The sequence below is a fragment of the Lissotriton vulgaris genome, chromosome 1_1 (genome assembly GCF_964263255.1).
Source record: "Lissotriton vulgaris chromosome 1_1, aLisVul1.2, whole genome shotgun sequence".
NCBI classification, from domain to species: Eukaryota; Metazoa; Chordata; class Amphibia; order Caudata; family Salamandridae; genus Lissotriton; species Lissotriton vulgaris.
The window spans coordinates 605,631,071-605,650,719 of record NC_141685.1 but is presented as its reverse complement, the minus strand read 5'-3'; the positions used below and the strand labels follow the sequence as shown (position 1 = coordinate 605,650,719).

Sequence of the window (19,649 nt, the reverse complement as noted above, 5' to 3'; positions counted from 1 at the left end):
TCTGCTCCATCACAGGCATGCAATATTATCGCATGCATGGTTCTGTCTAACAACCCACAGGCTGGAATATCCTATTCCTTCTTCAGATCAAGCCTTGTTTCTTAGTCATTGGTCTGCAATCATGATATTTCATGCAACAAATGTCCTTTCTAGCTCAAAATTATCAAGAGTTATTAAAAAATACCACTATGGTTCCCGCATTGGCAGACCATTTGCCAAGCCCAACAAGTTACCCTTTTCCTAGTGACTTCTGTAGCCCGAGGTGAACTGGTACTAATAAGGTGAAACTATTCCCCAAAGACTAGTAATGTTGCTTCACATTGTCCCAGATTAAGCTAAATATTTTTGGTGCTGCACAATTTAGTCAACCCTGAAATGAGGGCACGCTTCCTGCATTTTGATAATTCTGATTGATGGTTGGTGATTACTTAATTTGTATTAAATGCTTTAGTACTGATAGTTTGTGGGCTGCTTCTGAAGGGTGAGCCATTGCTAATTATTAATTAATAAAAAGAGAGGAGGCCATTGCTCCATCACTGCATAATTCCAGTGGCCTTCATCATAACCTAGCACCTAAGCAATTCCCAAGATCAGCACACCCATTCCAGGTTAAAATAATGTCTATTCTGTAAAGTGGTGGCACTAAAATCCTCTTAGAACCCTTTGTAAATAAAATTGAATAATAATGAGGGTGGCTGTGTGACCAAGGATCGTGTTAATTCCCTCCAACTTCACCCACTAACAACAGATACAGCCTAATCAACTTTAAAGTCATTCTAGAACCTTCCGCTTTGCCCTTCCAAAGGATGACCAACAAAGAAGGGAGCTAGAGGATCTTTTGAATAGACACATTCTTGAATATAGCTAGCTGATATCAGGTGTATTCATTCGTAAATTTCAGGGCAGCAAGCCCAGCTCAGCCATTTAACTAAACTCCTGTCTATTGTGTTCTTTGTTTGCTAAACTGAAAAATTGCTTAGGTAGAGTCACTAGAGAATTTAAAGTGGTGTGATTCCTACTGTCATAAATGTGAAAATCTTGATAGTTCACTTGAGTTGGCTCAAGCACACAAATGGGCCTAGCTCATAAGCACCTAAACCAAAGTAAATTACTTAAAGTTGACAACAGGTATGCACTTTTCAGAACTATAAGGTAAGACATTGACAATAATTCCTGGCATCTTTACTAAAATGCAAATTAAAATAGATTAGTATTTAACCTTGCAGGCTGTAAGTAGTCAGTGTAGCCTTTGAAACTGCATGGCCTTTACTTCGAATTTGTGATAAATATCCTGCTTCACCTATCTATACCTGACCCAGAGGGCAGAAACATGGTCTTCTCTATTATTGTTGACTACAGTGGTATAGTTCAAGTACTACACCGGCCACTCAGAAGCAGGTGTCTGCACTAGCATTAAAAAATACAATGTGTCCAGGTAATTTAATGTCTAATTCATCCCAAAAACCTAACAAGTGTTGGTAGAAAGTAATTGAAACTAATCGTTACATGGATTGTAAGATGTTTATCTATAACTTCACTCAATGTCTGACTATATCTTTCCACATTAGTTACCCTACAAGCAAACTCGACCACCACTTTTAAGGGATTCCTCCTACAAGCCCGATCAGTTGGTGGAGACTTCATTGTTGGCACATTTAAGATCACTGATACCAATTCACAAGGATTGCAGTGTGGTAATGTACTAGTATGTCATTACTTTGTTACTTTTTTAAATGATGGTCAATTAAATGTGTTGTTATTGTATGAGACGTAGGAAACTGACAAGTTGAACTCATTGATGGGGGTGTTAAAGTTAAAGCAAAATCTTAAATTGTAGCTTCAAAAAGTCGCATATTGCTGTGTGCATTTGACTATTGTGGGAAGCTGGCATCCCAAGTCATTGCTGCTCATAAAAGTGGATTACTTCAGTCAAGGGTACTCTCACATCATAGTAAAATCTCTCATGAAGTAGATAAGGAACTTCTTTCAAGTAAGTCACTTTTCATCTACGGAAAATGCATGAAACAGCCCGCTTCTTTAGTTTTATTTATTTTTATTTTGAAAGTTTTATATAGCGCGAACAAGATCTTTGCAGATATCAGAGCGCTTTACAAGGGCACGGGGGAGATGGAGTAATAGAATGTAATAGTTGAGGTAGTTAGGCGCAAGGTGCATAGTTACATAGGTAGGTCAAAAACAGGAGGTAGATCATAGGTGAGGTAGTGTCAGTACAAGGTGCATAGTCAAACAGTTGCGTCAATAATATAAAAGTACAAAAGTAAGCATATACTTATTTAAGCGTGCTGCAAGTGTTTTTGGAGATAACATAAAGGTGGGCATAGTTGAGGTAGATGCGTGCAGGATGTATAGTCACACAGGTGCATCAGTAGTACAAAAGTAGGGATGGTTGAGGTGGTGTAGGTAAAGTGTGCATAGTCAGACAGGTGCGTCAACAATACATCAAAATACAAAGAGGGAACATATACAATCAAATAAGTCATAATACCAGTAGTACAATTAGTACAAAGAGGGAACATATACAATCAAATAAGTCATAATACAAGTAGTACAAGTAGACCAAGGGGTCAGGCAGGTATTACGGAGCGGATTCATGAGAGCTACAGGATAATAGATCATGTGTATTTAGCCATGAGGATCGCTTTTACTTCTTTCTTAAACAGTTTGTTGGAGGAGATGAGCCTGGTTTCAGGAGGGAGTGAGTTCCAGATCCTGGGTGCCATTCCTGAAAAGGAGCGTTTATAGGTTTTTTCCTTCCTGAATCTTCGAGGTTTCAGCAGAAGATTGTTTGTGCTTCTAGTAGTTCTAGAGCCACCCGAGATTGTCAGCTTTTGAGTGAGGTAGCTGGGCGAGTTGTGGTGTACAGCCTTGTGAGTCATGCAGGCGATTTTCAGATGTATTCTGGCTTCAAAAGGCAGCCAGTTCAGGGATTTAAAGTCAGGGGAAATATGCAAGTGTTTTTTTGAGCCAGTGATGAGTCTCGCTGCAGCGTTAAGGGACGCTCTAAGGGGTGCCGTTGTTGTTAGGGGGAGCCCGCAGAGGGCGGTGCTTCCGTATTCTATGTGCGGGATGACTATAGATTGTACTGCAGTTTGGAAGTCTTTGGCTGGAAGGAAGGCTTTAAGTTTACTCAAGGTATTGATTTGGAAGTTCGCTCCTTTGGTTGCCTTGCTGATGTGCTGCTGCATGTTGAGATTGGCGTCAAGTGTTATGCCTAAGGATTTTGCTGAGTCTACGACGGTAGGTTGTACATTTAAAGCTGTTAACTGCTTAAGCCATGTTTGAGCCGTGGAGATTTTTGCGGGAGGTGAGATCAGGAGGAACTCAGTCTTCAGGACATTGAGTTTGAGGTGATTCTCTGCAAGCCAGGATTGGGTGTTTCTGATCGTGGTGTTCAGAAGCATGATGTCCTTGGGGGATTGTATTTTGAGATAGAGTTGGGTGTCGTCGGCATACATGTGAAAGTGAACATTGGATGTCTGTAGCAAAGTAGTGAGAGGTTCCATAACTAGGTTGAACAGTGTAGGGGAGAGGGAGGATCCTTGGGGGACGCCTAGTGATACAGGTACCAGAGAGGACATCAGGTTGTTGCTTTTGAATCTTTGTGAGCGGTTGTGTAGAAAGGAGGTGAACCACTTGAGAACAGTCCCTGATATGCCCATTCTTGTGTTTAACAGTTCGAGTAAGTTCTCATGTTTAACTGTGTCGAATGCTGAGGAGAGATCCAGAAGGATGAGGAGGCAGGTTTCGTTTTGGTCTAGGATTTGGAGGGCGTCGTCCACTATGTGCGTCATGGCTGTTTCGGTACTGTGCCCTGCACGGAAGCCTGATTGATGAGCATTGAGGAGATCAAACTTGTCTATGTGTTTAGTCAGTTGTAGCTGTACGCATTTTTCCAACAGTTTGGCGAGGGTGGGAATATTTGTAATAGGGGGTAGTTGTTTAGATCAGTGGGGTCTGCTGTTGGTTTTTTTAGTAGAGGTGTGACTTGTCCGACTTTGAGGGCATCAGGGATGGATCCTTGTTGAAGAGAGCTATTGATGATTTTAGTCCAGAGTGGGAGGAGCAAAGGGGTAAAGTCTTTTACAGCGTTTGCAGGAAGGGGGTCAGTTAGGTGATTGGATGGTTTCAGGGTGCTGAGCAATCTGCCAATTTCTTCTTCGGAGTAGGTGCCAAAGGATGACCATGTAGCATTGTTCTTTGGTTCAGGCGCTGCTGTGAGTTGGGGGTTGGAGTAAAGGATTGCGTCATTGAGGAGATTGCTTCTTATGTTGTCGCTTTTTTGGTTAAAGAAAGCAGAGAAGTCTTCACAGGAAGGTGCAATGCCCATGGTGCTGATTGTCTGGGGTTGTTCTTTGGATTGTGTTCTGATTAACTCAAACAATTTCCTTGGGCGGTTTTTTGCTTGGGCGAGCTGGAGGCTGAAGAAATCTCTTTTTGAGCGTTTTATTTTTCTGAAGTAGGCGTTTCTCTGCTTCTTCAGGCTTTTTAGGTGCAGTGCAGAGGGGTCTGACCTCCAAGTGCGCTCTGCCATTCGCATGGCCCGTCTATCCTCATTGAGGCTCCCGTCATACCATGGGTTGGAGATCTTGGACGAGACTCTTTTCAGTTGCATGGGTGCAGCCTCATTGATTATTGTGGACATAGCATTTAGATAGTGGTCAGTCAGGAGTTGAACGTCCGTAGCGCCGGACGGGGGAAGTAGTAGATTGCAGCTGTTAGGCGGTAAGGAGTTTGGGTTGAGTTTCTTCATGTCCCTTTTCCAGACTTTGGGCTTAGAGGGTTGCAATGGGTTAAATTTAATTTTTTCATTGATAAGGAAGGTGACAATATGATGATCTGACCAGTCACAAGGTTAAATTGACTCCAGTTGAATAGCGTCCTCTTTGGAGATGATAAGGTCGAGGATAGAACCTTTCTCATGAGTCTGGCTATTGCATATTTGGGTGAGATCAAGGGCGTTGAGGAAGCTTTTGAGGCTATTTACCACTGTATCACTGCTGTCATTCCAATGGAGATTGTAGTCGCCAAGGAAAACTTGGGTGTTTTGCCGTCCTGAATTGGTGGATATTGTGTCCATGAGTTGTTGGCAGAAGGAGAGCTTGTCTCCAGGTGGGTGGTATATGATGTGAAGTGAGCAGACCGGTTTGCTTTCGCTGATGACATCAAGGCAAAGGTATTCACAGGAAGTAAGAGAAGGGGCGGACGCTTTAGTAACTGAGAGATTGCTTCTGTAGATACAGGCAATTCCACCGCCTGTCTTTATGGGCCTGTCAAGTCTAATTATACAGTAGTTGGGGGGGACTAGTATATCCAAGATAGGTGTAGAAGAATCAGACAACCATGTTTCAGTCAGAATGGCCGGATCCGGTTCCTGAGACATGATGAGCTCGGCGACCCCCGCGGAATGTCTTTGGGCCGATCTGCAGTTGAGAAGTATGCATTTGAGGCTAGGGGCACAGAGGGTGGAGGAAGGTTCAATAGTGATGGGCACATTAGTGAGGTTGTTAGGGATGGCGCCTCTGTTATCCTTTTGGTGCCTGAGGGGGTTAGAGATAATCGTTGGGATGGGCAGGTGGTTGGTGGCTAGGCGATTTTGGGGAGCCGGGACGTAAGATTGGAGAAGGGCGTGTGTCTCATGGTCTGTGATCGTATTGGCAGTGCGTCTGGGGCGGTTGGTGGTATTGCGAGAGGGGATAGAGGTCCAGTGTGGGGGGAGTTGTGTGATAAGGCAAATAGGCGGTGAGGAGGAAGTGTTGTTAGGTGTAGAGGGAGTATTGCGATTGGTGGTAATGTGATTGTGATTGGTATTGTGATTGTTGGTATTGCGAGAGGGGATAGAAGTCCGGTGTGGGGCGTGTTGTGTGGTAAGGCGAATAGGAGGCGCGGGGAGAGTGTTATTAGGTGTAGAGGTGGTGGTGGTAGAGGGGTGTCTGGGGAGTGTGATGAGCAACTCTTTGATGGAGTGTAGTTCTTCTTTCAATTGGAGGAGGGAGGACATGATCATGTCGAGCGTGGTGTTCGGCGCGGAGTTGGGGAGGGGTACAGGCGATGAACCGGCGAATAGGGTGCTGGAGACGGGTGAGGATCGGGGTGGGGAGGTGGAGCTGGTGAAGGGGTTGGAAGTGTTAGAGAGAGGATAGATGTTAGGGATGGTGTTGGCGTTATCGGGAGGGGCATCAGTGCTAGGGGGGGAAGGGTGAATGAGGGCGGTGTAGAGGCTGGTGGTAGTGGGGGAGGAGGTGGGATAGTGGGGAGTGAGAGTGGGGGTGAGAGGTTGAAGGAGGGGTGAAGGCTAGGCGGGACGGGAGTGCTAAGAATGGGGGGCGAGATAGGCGGAGAGAGAGCCAAGTTGTGTGGGGAGGAGGGGTGTTCTGAGAAGATTGGTGTGGAGGACGGGACAGGCGTGCAAAGTGTAGGGGGGATATGGGAAGATGAGCGGAGGGACGAGGGTAGGTAGGGGGGATTGGTGGAGCGGGTGGTGTATGGGGGGCGGGGTCTCTGTCTGAGATTGAGGGGTGGTGAGGGGTAGCTGCAGCAGGTGGGTAAGTGACTATGGTGCTGGGTGTGAAGGTGAGGTGAGTGTTGTTCTGGTGCTGAACTTGGTTGGGGTGTTAAGGGTGGGTGCTGTGTCGTCAGGGGTGGTAGGACAGGAGGTGATATGAGTGAAAGTCCGAGGATTGGATAGGTGCTCTTTGAAAGTGGGAAACAGGTTGTCAAGTAGTTCCAGGTTCCTGTCTGTCGATTGAATTAGGACAATCCCGTTATTGTAAATAGTGATGGTGGTTCTGCCTGGGAAGAGTTGGGATGGTGTGATGGAGAGTGTTAGGCCATGGGTGGATTTCCTGGTGGTGGAGACGTTGAGTAGGGTGAGGAACGCTTTTTTCCACTGAGCTCTGTGTGTAGTGTGGAAGATGATATCGGTGTTAAAGGGTCCATTGACCGACGAGAAGTAGGTGTCGGCAAAGGGGGTTTCTGGGTGGGACTTAAGGAAGCCGTGTTTGAAGCGTTTGGCGGCTTTTTTGGTGAGCACGGGTGGGTAGTTGATTTTATATGTGTGCTTGCCGATGAGATCCATGTTGCAGGTTAATAAATAAATGTGCTGAATGCACGCTACAAATGCCAACACAGTTTACAAGGCTCCAGAGTGCCCCTAGGGCGCCAACGTGACACTAGTGCGCCTACGTGACTCTAGTGAGCGACCAAAATACTTGAGGTAGCAGGCCGTAAATTACAGGAGAGGAAAGCGAGAAATGGGTGCAGGTTGCAGAGTTTTGCAGAGTAGTGCAGAATACAATTGGAGGTATAATTCTGATAAAATATAAGAGCAGAATACAGATGCAAAGCAATCAGTTACATGAGACAGATAGGTGCAGGTTGCAGAGTTTTGCAGAGTAGTGCAGAATACAATTGGAGGTATAATTCTGATAAAATAAGAGCAGAATACAGATGCAAAGCAATCAGTTACATGAGACAGGTAGGTCCCCTAGGGCGCCAATGTGACACTAGTGCGCCTAGGGCGCCAACGTGACACTATTGCGCCTACGTGACACTAGTGAGCGACCAGAATACTTGAGGTAGCAGTCGGTAAATTATAGGAGAGGAAAGCGAGAAATGGGTGCAGGTTGCAGAGTAGAGCAGAAGACAATTGGAGGTATAATTAAGATAAAATATAAGAGCAGAATACAGATGCAAAGCAATCAGTTACATGAGACAGATAGGTGTGCACCAAAATACGGTAGTTGAGCTTGGTCTAGGGTGGTGAGTTCTCAGTGTCAGTTCATATAGTGAGTATTAATGAATAGTCCAGCGATCAATGACTAGTCCAAGATGGCCACCCGAGAGAGAGCCTGGACAAAAATGGCCGCCACATAGGTGGTAAAGAGTCAGTAGTCCTCTTTTTATTGTGGATGCTTTGTGAGCAGGGAGGGCAGTTTCACTTTCATGCTAGCCCAGCTTCTAGGTTGCTGTGTGGGAGTCTTATCTTGCAGGAGCCTCGTGGGCACTGGAGGTGATTTATTGCCTTAGCTTTTGGGCCCCCGCCATTTTGAACACTGTAGATTTAAAAATGTGTACTGGCAAATTCAAGTAAATACCTTATTTGAGCTTAAAGTATGCTAAGCTCTCACGGATGATTTTAGCATCTGGCTCCATCAAGCCTCCAGGCACGCCTGAGGAGCCTCGATCCCCCAGTGTCTGTAGTTCACCTGGTCCGCTCTCAGAGCTCTTGATCTGCAGCCCTTACGACACTTGATTCCAGCTTGCTCCGCTCCACCGCTGCAGGTCCCAGGGGAGCGGGGCAACACTCACACTCGGCCCCCGCTCCCTCTGTCAGACACCAGATGGGGGCGATGACGCTCGTTTCCCGCCTGCCTTGCGCCCGCTTGCCTTGCTCCACCACGGCATCTCCCTGGGCAGCAGGGCAACGCTCCCACTCGCCTCCAGCTCCCGCAGCCAGCCGCCAGTGGGGGCAGGCTCATTCGGTCCTCCAGAGCCCGTTGCCCCCCTCCTTTGAGTGCCGCAGCTATCCCTCCGGTGTCCGCAGATCCTCTCCCCAGGTCTCAGCAGCAGCTGGGGGGGGGGGGCGCCGGGAGCCAAAGGGATTCCTGGTGTTGTCCGTAGGGCAGTCAGACACTCCCGAGCCGCAGCCCTTCCCGCCTCCGCCTCAGCAGGCGATGCCGATTGCTCCCAACATGCCTCGCTGTGTTCCTCGGTGCTCCACTCCGGACGCTAACGCTCCCCCTCGCCTCAACTCCCGCTGGCTTCAAAGTACAGGGCATCCGCCCCGGGCATTGCCGCTGGCAAAGGCAGCCCGGGTTCGTACAATGAGGGGGGAGGGGGTCCCGATTCTCTCCTGCGACTGTCGGGGGGGGGTGACCAGGGACCCTCGCAGGCTTTAGTCCGAGCCACAGGAGACTCCAGGCAGCCAGACGTTCGCCCCAGGCACCGCCGCTGGCCGGGGGCAGCCGAGTGTCCGGTGAGGCGGGTGCGATTCGGCCCTCTCTCTCGGCTATCCCAACCTCCGAGAGCGTGGAGAAGAGGAATCCTCACGGTGCTCCAGCCGCTTCCAGTCAGGTAAGGGTGCTGAGAATGTTATTCCTTTCCTTATAGCTATTGAAGCTATCCTCATAACTCCATACAGATGTTAGTTTGTTCAATATATTTAAATTATTTCTAGACTGTAAACTTTAGTTATGACAGTTTTCAGTGTGTTTTAAAAGAGTGACCTCATCGTTCTGTCTGATTTATATCATTACTTATTTTAAAATGCTTTCATTAATTTCTTTGTTGTCCTTAGAACATATACATTTCATGACAAGCTGTCACTAAGATGCTGTCATGATGTTTATATACATCATTTTTTGCAGTGCCCACCATCTTGGTGCCTGTTGCTTTTATAATTGGGAACAATTATGACAGTCGCCTGTTGGAGAGTGGTTCATTTGTAGGTGTAGGTAGGGACCTATCACTAGTAATATGGCCACAAACACAATATAAGGTCAAGTCAAGGTCTCAATAAATTATTCCCCTGCTCGCCTCTTGGTAGCTGGCAATGAGCTGGCAGGTTTAACTTAGGAGACAGCTGTGTAAGGCATTTATTAACCCTAATAGATCAAAAGAGTAAGCCACAAAACACTGTAAAAATCCAACACCATTTTATAAAATGGGAAATATTTTTATGATTGAAAAGACACCAAGACGTAAACCTCAGGGTACTAGAAATATGATTTTTTGAAGAATAAAAGTAAAACTAGCGCTTAGAAGCCAATAGTACACAAAGAGCTAAAAAGGTCACGTTGGACCGAGATAAAGTCCAAAGTTCAGACCACCCATTCTGTAACACTTTTACACTTACTTCCACAAGTGTTTCTTGGTGCAGGAAAGTGGTCCACAGCACCAGCCAAGGGTTCAGATGCTCAGGTTTGCCTCTTTGGGTCTGGGACTACAATTCCCACAATGCACCTGGTCAACTTAGGGAGCTGTTCAACAAAAAAAAATAGCTCCACACTTCTGGAACTTCTTCTTGATGTTCCTCTTGGGGATTCAAAGTGTCTAAAACACCAATCCGGGGGCCTCATTTATGAGAAATGATGCAAAGGGCCTGCGTCAGTCTTACGCCTGCTGTGAGGCAGTTGTAAGAAATTGACGCAACGGCGTCCTAAAAGTGATGCAGTGAAATCTCATAGATTTCACTGCGTCACTTCGTCGACCCTTCCTTGCGTCAATACGCCCCCTTGCATACATTATACCTGGTGCAGGTATAATGTGGCGCAGGGGTTTACAAAGTGACGCATCTACCTAGATGCGTCACTTTGTAAATATGGCGCAACAAGGCGCATTTTTTACACCGCTGGTGCGTCACAAAAAGTGAAGCACTGGCGGCGTAAAAGTGACGCACAGCCTCATAAATGAGGCCCCAAGATTCTAGAAACTCAGAGTTGATCCATGGGATGTTGGGACTTCAATTCCAGCAATGCACATGGCTAGGTTTTTAAATGTCCACTGGACACAATGGTGGTGATGGTGCAGGTGAGCTCTGTTAACCTGCTTCTTTCAGGGAGTCCACTCCTTGATCCTTGGGAAGTCAGGCAAAGTCCTTAGGGCTGAAGTTACAGATTGCTCAGCAGGTGCAGTCTATCAGAGATCAATCCCTAGGGTGCAGTTCAGGCTTTCAGCAGGGCACTCCTTCTCCTTGTTGTTTCAGTTAGAGATCTCAGTTGCTTGGCAACCTAATCATATTTATTCTGAGTTCCTGTGCATCAAGCAGTGGGATACCCATGTCCACTGAGATGTAGGGTGCCACCCTCTGGTATGACCACTTCCTCCAAAGTGTGACATATTATTGTTCAGAAAGCACTATTCCTCCAAAACCAATATGGATTCATAAGCGGTGTCCCTGGCCTCAGTGCAGATTGCGGCATCACGGCGGCATTGCTGACGGTGTCAGAGATTGTTTTTCTTGCTTCTCCTAGGTTTCTTCTAGCCCCCAGCAGGAACAACCTCCAGAGGCCCAACATTGGAACAAGTGCCTCCTGGCAGGTCATAACTCTCAGCAGTAGAGTTCAGGGGAGCTGGGGTGAAGTCTTTGTGTCCCTGAGACTTCAGTACAGGAGGCCAGCAAGCAGGTTTCTCAGCAAAGTTCCAGTCTATGTCCTTTCCTTGGCAAAAGCAGTAACTGCAGGCCAACACCACACAGCACAGAGCAAAGGTGCAGTACTCCTTCTCACAGCTCTCCAGCTCTTCTCCTTGGAAAAGGTCCCTCTTGATTCCCGAAATGATTTAAAGTTCTCTCATTTTGGGTCTACTACTTATACTCCATTTTGTAATTGTTCTTCTTTGTGCAAGGATCTATGCGACCAGCTCTGTCCTTAATGGTGCAGTATGACCACAGTGGGTGGAGACAGCATTGTGCAAGGGAGGCACAACCTATTCAGGTGCAAGTACAACTCCACCCACTACTCTAAATGCAACCAAGGTCTATACAACTCTGCTCTGAGTCATCCAGGAAGGGTCAGGCATACCTCCCCCCCGTCCCCCCAATGGCTGTCTGCAGTGAATGCACACCCACAGCCCCTGTCACTCCAAAACCAGACAGTCAATCCACAAACAGGCAGGGGCACACAGAATGGTTAAACAAGAAAATGCCTACTTTCTAAAAGTGCCATTTTCTAACACACTATTTAAAACCATTATTCAGAAAACCTAAATGTTATTTCTATATCTTGTCCCAGTGAGAAGTTATACTTGTAAGATGTTACAAAATATCTCCCATGCCATCATTTGGGACGGATAGCCTTTCAATTGTGAAAAACGAAATTGGCAGCATTTCACTAGCAGGACATGTCACACACACCAGTACATGTCCTACACTGCACCCTGCCCATCGGGGTACCTTGGATCTATCACAGGGGTGCCTTTCATCTAAGAAAAGAGACAGTTAGGGCCTGGCAAGTGGGTGCAATTGCCAGGTCGACATGGCAGCTCAAAACTGCACACAGACACTGCAGTGACAGGTCTGAGGTACGTTTACAGGTCTACTTGTGTGGATTGCACAATCAGTGCTGCATGCTCTCTTGTAGCATTTGATTTACAGGAACTGCCACACTCAGTGCCCTTTACTAGGGACTTACCAGTAAATTAAATATGCCAACCAGGGAGAACCAATTGTAACAACAATTTACACAGGGAGCACTTGCACTTTGAAACTGATCAGCAGTGGCAAAGCACCCAAAGAATCTTAGCCAGCAAAAACGAAATCCGGCACAGCATCAAAAATACTGGAGGTAGAGGCAAAAATTCTGGGGAAATCACAGCAAAGATGCCAAGTCTAACATCACCCTACCCCTAGGGCACATAGTGGAGACCTTCGGGGTGACTTATATGTGAAAATAAGTACTTTTAAAACTTTAAAGTATCTTTAATTCCAAGGTCGAATTTTCCTATTATTTGAATGTAAAGAGACTTAAAACAATGCCACCTTTAAAATGACAGCAGGCAACACAGTAGTGCACACCTAAGTGCATTAAGCCTACTGGGCCTCTAAACCTACATGTCATATTATACACTGGGGACTTATAGCTAGGCTATCAGTACTAATCATAATTATTTGTGAACACCATGTACCATTATTCAGAGCACAGTCCATGCGTCTGCGTCTGGTTAGAAGATGCAGGATGCAATCAGAGTCAGAATGTCAGCATCTAATAGTCAAAATGGGGACAAAAACTGGGGTTACACGGCAAACAGCCCTGGCCTCGCACACTAACTTTCTTGCCTTCAGGATGTAATGAGGCTGTGTGCCTTTGCTCAATACCTTCAATGCACCAGAATACTCCTGAAGGAGGCAGTCTGGTGCTCACTTAGGGCGACCTTATTAATATGCTTGTTACATGACTAGTGACATCAAACATGTATGTGTGGGCCAGGACGGGATTCCAAAACCCATCCCAGGTCCATGTAAGAATCAGGTTGGCAGATGGGCTGTGGGAGATTCTGAGGTGTCCTATTACTGCCTCCAGCTTCTCCGTAGCATTATCCACCATCTTAATTCACTTTTTTCTATTGGTGGGAGAGAGGTGTGATTAATGTCAGTAGGAGCAACCCAGCTCTTTCCACCATTTCTCCTAGGACTTCTCTCACCCCACCAACAGAACAATGGAAGCAGGGAGCCATAGGGGATACACTAGAATTGTTCTTACCTCATCCTCGTCCAATACCCACTTCTTAATTCTATTTCACACAACTATTTCATGTAGCAGTGCTTCACTACCCGAGAAAAAGATTGTCAAACACAGGAGTTGTCTATCACCATAGATTCCACTGTACCTCTAGTTTTTAGAAATGCTACATTTTCTGGAGTCTTGTGTATGGAATTCGGTTTATATCTATGGAAATCCCGCATGTCTGGTAACGCCACTCTCAGAGGACAAGGAAGCAAGTTTGGATCATGTATTGGCATGGATATATTCCTGTGTAAGAAAAATCGAAAGAAACTGCCATCTTTTGGTGGAAAAATGCTGAAAATCTAACAAATGTATTCTTTAGCACCAATCAGGGTGAGGGTGGTTGGCATCCAGCAATAAAAACCTAATGATGTTCAGATATTGAAAATATATGGTTCTGGTGAGTGCTTAATTTGAGATGATGGTTGCAGGTGGGGCCGCTAGCATTCTATTTTGGCGACCAGCATTTATTTTTCCTGAACAGACATTGATCCAGAGCAAAAGAGCAAGAGTAAGAAACATACACAAGGGGGAAGGAAAGAGGATTAAAAAGACAGAAAGAAATGACAAAGGCAGAAAGCAGAGAATAAAAAGAACCTGAAAGAGTGAGATAAAGAGGCATTATGTAGATTCAAGCATAATTATCCTTGATATTTGCCAATCGCCCTTCAATAGTGCCAGCCAAGTGCTAGGCATTTGTTCTTTTACAAATTAAGCACTAGGTAGTTAGTTTTCCATACAGCCTAGCAGTGATACTTGTGACCAAAAGACAGATAGCCTTTACCAGCATTTTTATTTAAGTATCTTTTAGATATTGGGAATATATGGTTGTGTCACTGCTTAATTTGAGACGATGATTGCAGGTGAGGCCCACCTGCATTCTATTTTGGCGACCAGCATTTATTTTACCTCAACAGACATGAGAGCAAGGGAAAGAAAACGACAAAAGGAGGAAAGAAAGAGAAAGACAGACGAAAGTGGCAGAGATAGAGAACAGGGATAAAAATAAATAACCTGAAAGAGTGAAATAAAGAGGCGGGGGGGGTCTAGTTTTGGATTAATGAGGCATCATGTGGAATCAAGACTATGCATCCTTGGTATTTGGCACTCGACATTCCGATAGTGCCAGCCATGGGTTTCTGAGCACACGTTTGGGCCTGGCAATTCTTCTTTTACAAAATAAGCACTAACTGTAGGTCGTTTTCCATACAGCCTAGCGGCGATACCTGTGACCAAAACATAGATAGCCTAAACCAAAATTTTGATTGCAGTTGTTTTCAAAATAAAACATTTTTACGGCACTCCTTTTTTTTTGTCTATGGGCACCATGCAGCTAAAAAACCCCATAAAGCTGTAGTACCAAAAACTCTCATGAGACCCAGAGGAATACAACTTTGACAGGGATACGATCCAGTGATGTCGACAGAAAAGAATTATAAAAATCTGAAATACGTCATCTTATGAGCAATCTTCTAGCCACCAGCTAGGGTTAGGCAGGTTTAGAGACCAGAGATATTAACAGCAAGATATGCAGATATTTAAAAGGTATGGTTGTGTTATGTTTCCATACAGCCAGGGATTGATACCTGAAAACAAAAAACAGGTAGCCTAAATTAAAATGTCACTTTCAGTTGTTTTTCAAATTTCTAAAATGCACTGCACCCTGTTTATTGACTGTGGGTTTCCTGAATCATAGGAAACACAATTTATTTGGTACCCCCATACTCAGGAGAACCAGTGAAACAAAGATGGGAATCAAACCTTGACAGGAATACGTTTCTGCAAATGAGAGACTGAATGGAATGTCCATGCTTTGAGAAAAATATTGCCAAGAATCCCACAACTGTCATGTTTTACAAGGTTGTCTCTCAGGGCAAAGAGTTCTTTCTTATAGCCTTTATTATTTTCAGTCGTATAAAATTAGAAAATGTATAGTTTTTTTACTTTCCAAATAGGACTGAGCTTGATGTTTGTCTTTTAATCAATAGTTCACCATAATCAGTTAAACTGCCGTGAGCTTGTGCTCTTTGCTAAAATTATATAATTGATTTTGCAGACAATTTATCATAGGAAAACTACACATATTTGGTATTATTAGAATCCACACGTTCAGAGGGATTTTTCCTAGGTAAACCTTCTGGAATTTATGTTGTTCCATTTGAAAATTACAACATAATATTGAGGAAATGTGTTGCAAAAAATGAAATTATCTCCACATTTTTCATTATATGTTCCAGCTGCAATGAGATATTGAGACATGGTTTGCACCAATTATTAGCCTTCAATGCCCCTAAACAACTCTTGAGGTTTACAGACTTTATCATTAAGTCATTGAAAGTAGCAAATCAAATTACAGCCTTGTTAGACCTGGCATCATTGGCATGAGTCTCTCCTCCATTTTTTGTCTATTTGCCTCCTCTGTTTACAATGTTTTGCTGGAATATTGCTTTGGGCACTGTGCCACTGCTGATCAGTGCCACAATGCAAGTGCTTCCTATGTTAAATTGATATATTGATTAGATTCCATGATTGGCTTATTTGGTTTACTGTCAGTCCCTAGTAGAGTGCACCAGGAGTGCTAGGGCTTGTTAATACAAATGCAGCTGGTGGGCTTGCAGCACTGGTTGTGCCACCCACAGAAGCAGCCTTGTAAAATATGTCTAAGGTCTGCCATTGCAGAACCTGCGTGCAGTCTGGTACTGCCATGCTGACTGCGCAAGTACACCTACTTGCCAGTCCCCAAAACCTTCCCTTAACTGCATGTCAGTCACCCCTATGGTAGGCCCACGGGCAGGGTGCATTGTAAGCATAAAGTAGGACAAGCCCTGATGTGTGTGGCATGTCCTAATAGTGAATTACAGCCATCTTCGTTTTTCACTATTGTAAGGCTACCTGCTCTCCTTAGGCCAGCCTGAGCTGCTGGAATTATTAGACTATATAATCCAAACAGACTCAGAGAGCATGGTGGAAAGTCCAGTTTAGTATCCCTGAACTCAGAATTTAATGACACATCCTTTAGGGTGGATAGTTTTTAGATTCAGAGTTTGAAACTAGCACTTTTTGAAAGTGACTAGTTTCTTGTTTAACTATTTACCGGTCTCTGCTGGTTGGGTGTGTGTGTGACAGGAGCTGGGTGGCTCCAGAGGTCTGAATGAGTCAGTGTGGGGTGAATGAGGTATTTGCGTTTAGAGTGAGGGAAGAGCAGTTCCTGATAGCCTGCCCTGCCTGACACAATACTGGCTCCACCTCCTGCCTGACGACTGATAGCCCTGCTCCTGCCAGTGACAATACTGGCTCCACCTCCTGCTGGGCGGCTGAGGACTCTGCCCTGCACAGTGAATAGGCTAAGTGCCTCGGCCTGGCAACACCCACAACAAACCCTGGATGGGGGGGGAATTCCCCTGCCTGGACAAAGGGATCAAAGCTGAAAAGGGGTATAAGAGAAGGACCCCTGAACCAAGAATTTAGATCACCTCTGACAAGGAAACCTATACCAAGGACAAGAAGCATGCTGATCAAAGGACTTGCCTACCCCTTTGCCAGAGTGCTGTTTGCTGGGGGGAATCCTGCAGTTCCTTCTTTATTTTTGCCAAGGAACAGGGGGAGAGGAACTGAGTGTGTGATCCCCTTGCCCTGACTAGAGGAGGTGGGTCCCTATTTGTCAGAAGTGTATACCTCTGCCAACTAGAGACCAGCCGATTCTAACATTGGTGGTCAGCGGTGAGGATTTGAACTTTGCATTTATGACTCATGTGCAGTGATTAGTATACACTACATAGTGAGAGCAGACCATAGCGCAGCCACAATCCGTTTTTGGTAGGACATTCTATTTTTGTTCTCTGCTTTCCTGAAGCTTGTTTTTGAACACTGCCAGTTTTGACCATGAGTGATGCCGGAGTCACTACCCCTGTTGTTGTGGAGGAATTTGATAAAAATTTGATAAAGGACTACAAGAAAAAGCAGCTGCAGCACTTCTGCAAGCAGATGAAAGTTCCTACCACAGGCCTCAAATATAAGGAAGAATTTCTCAAAACATTGGAGGTCTGGTTAGAGGCCAGAGATCCCTCTGATCCGGTGGGTCCTCTCCCAGCAGCAGTGTTTCTGCTAAGAGTCTTTCTCCAGGAGAATTGGAAGACAGAGCGAAGGAACGAGCATACAACATAGAAATGGCAAAACATAAGATAGATGGGCAGTTGGAGTTAGAGAATGCAAGAAGCAGGAGAGAAGCTGATATGGGGATCAAAAGGTTGGAGTTTGAAAGAGAAAAGTTAGCTTTTGAAAGTGAGAAAATGGTGAGGGAGATGGAGCTCAAAGCTAAGAGTTTAGAATTGAATCCCTCTGGTGGCAGCATTCCATCTGTGCCTGCAGAAAGTAGGTTTTATTTTCCCAAAGATGTGATAAAAGATTTTCATAAGAATGAAGATATTGGTCAATGGTTTAAAGCATATGAGTTAGCATTGTTGACCCACCGGGTCCCTGGGAAGGATTGGGGAGCGGAGTTGTGGGGTCGCTTTGTCAATGAAGAGAGAGATACCTTGTTGGACTTGCCTGTTGAGGATAGGATGTCTTATACTTATATGAAAGATGCTTTGATGTTAAGGTATGGCCTAACCCCAGAAAAGTACAGACAAGCCTTTAGAGAATGTAAGAAATTGCCTAGTACTACGTGGGTTGAATATGTGTCATTTTTTTGCAGAGCCATGGATGGTTGGATAAAGGGTAGCAAAGTGGAAAGATATGATGCTCTTTGTGATTTGTTTGCTTGTGAGCACTTGTCTAATAACTGTTTGACAGAGCTACGCCAGCACCTTATTGATAGCAAGATATCTAGCCCTAGAAAACTTGCTGAGGAGGCGGGCCGCTGGGTCAGTATCAGGGTCGACAAGGGTCCAGTGGGAGACTCAGCCAAAGGTGGGCAGGGTCCCCAGCAGAAGAGTGGGGGGGACATGGGTAAACAGAGGGAGTTTCAGAAAGGGCCCCAAAGTAATCCCCAAGGGAACCAATGGAAGGGTTCCCAGCCTCCCCCAGTAAAGAAGCCAGAGACCCCGACAAGTAAACCTGTTCCTAGGGGCCCCATGAACTGCTACGCTTGTAAGCAGGTGGGACACCGATATTATTATCCCCAGTGTCCCATGAGGAACTCTAATGCACCACCACATGCACCCCACATTCAGATGGCGAGTGTAGCTTTGGGAGGAGAGGAGATGGTTGCCCCTGGTGGGAAGGGTCCCGCAGAGAGGTCCCTGGTCTCTTTAGGAGACATGGAAATGGTCCCTCCACCCCCGCTGCCTAGTAACACTAAGAAATATAGGCAGTGGGTGACCATTAATGGCCATAGGGTGGAAGCTCTCAGAGACACCGGAGCGAGTATGACAGCTGTCAAGTGTCACTTGGTGTCCAGAGAGCAGGTGGCCCCCGTGCATTCTACCCTGTTGTAGCTGCTGACAACTCCCAGGGAGAGTGTGAGGTAGCTCAGGTTCCCTTTGAATGGGGGGGTCTCGGGTACTCTTCAGGTTGCTGTGAGGCCCGCCATGCCTGTTGACTGTCTCCTGGGCAATGATTTGGAGGACTCCCCTTGGGCTAAGGTGGAGAGAGAGACACATTTGAAAATGTTGGGTGTGCCAGAGTGGGTGCGTGCAACCACTCAATTCATGACAGCTAGTGAGGGTGTTGATGGGGTTCTGGAGCCTGAAAGTATGGCCCAGGACCCAGCTGTAAAGAGAAGAGGCAGGGGGTGCGGGAAACCATCCCCCATAGTTCCCACTGTCCAGGAGGAGGCAGACCTTGAGGGGGATGCCCTGGAACCTACAGTGGAACAAGTTGCTGAACTGGGAGACCTGCCCGAGCTGACCCACTGGCAGCAGGATGGTGGTCCCTCCAGGGAAGAATTTTGTGCTGAACAGAAAGTGTGCCCTTCTCTTGTGGGTATGAGGCAGCAGGCCTCAGCCCAAACAACAGGTAATCATCCAGGAACACATTTGGTCTACTGGGAGAACGATCTCCTGCTGAGCGAGCCTAAGGCTGCTGAGCATGGGTCAGCCCGTGTGCTGGTGGTAGCCCAGCGCTTCAGAGCCTTGCTACTGGGTTTGGCTCATGACGTTCCTTTAGCTAGACATCTGGGGCAGGACAAGACCTATGATAGGCTTGTCACCCATTTTTATTGGCCCCAGAAGAGAAGGGATGTAGACATCCATTGTAAAACCTGCCAAACTTGCCAGGCAAGTGTGAAAAGTGGGCGGAAGCAGAAGGCTCCCCTCCAACCTTTTCCCGTCATCAGTACCCCCTTTGATCCGGTTGGAATTGACATTGTGGGGCTACTGGACCCCAAGACAGCAATGGGCAACAGGTTCATCCTGGTCTTGGTGGACCATGCCACTCGGTACCCGGTTCCCTCTCGGAACAGTGACG

The 19,649-nt window shown here is 46.0% G+C and overlaps 1 protein-coding gene across 1 annotated transcript in view; it reads left to right on the top strand.

The window, feature by feature from the left end:
* LOC147747555 (ferric reductase 1-like) overlaps positions 1-19,649 on the top strand; it is a 553,652-nt gene that overhangs the window by 53,726 nt on the left and 480,277 nt on the right. The window contains exon 3 of the mRNA XM_086954125.1: positions 1,569-1,705. Coding sequence (XP_086810251.1) covers positions 1,569-1,705 — 137 coding nt within the window. The remainder of the gene's footprint in view (positions 1-1,568; positions 1,706-19,649) is intronic.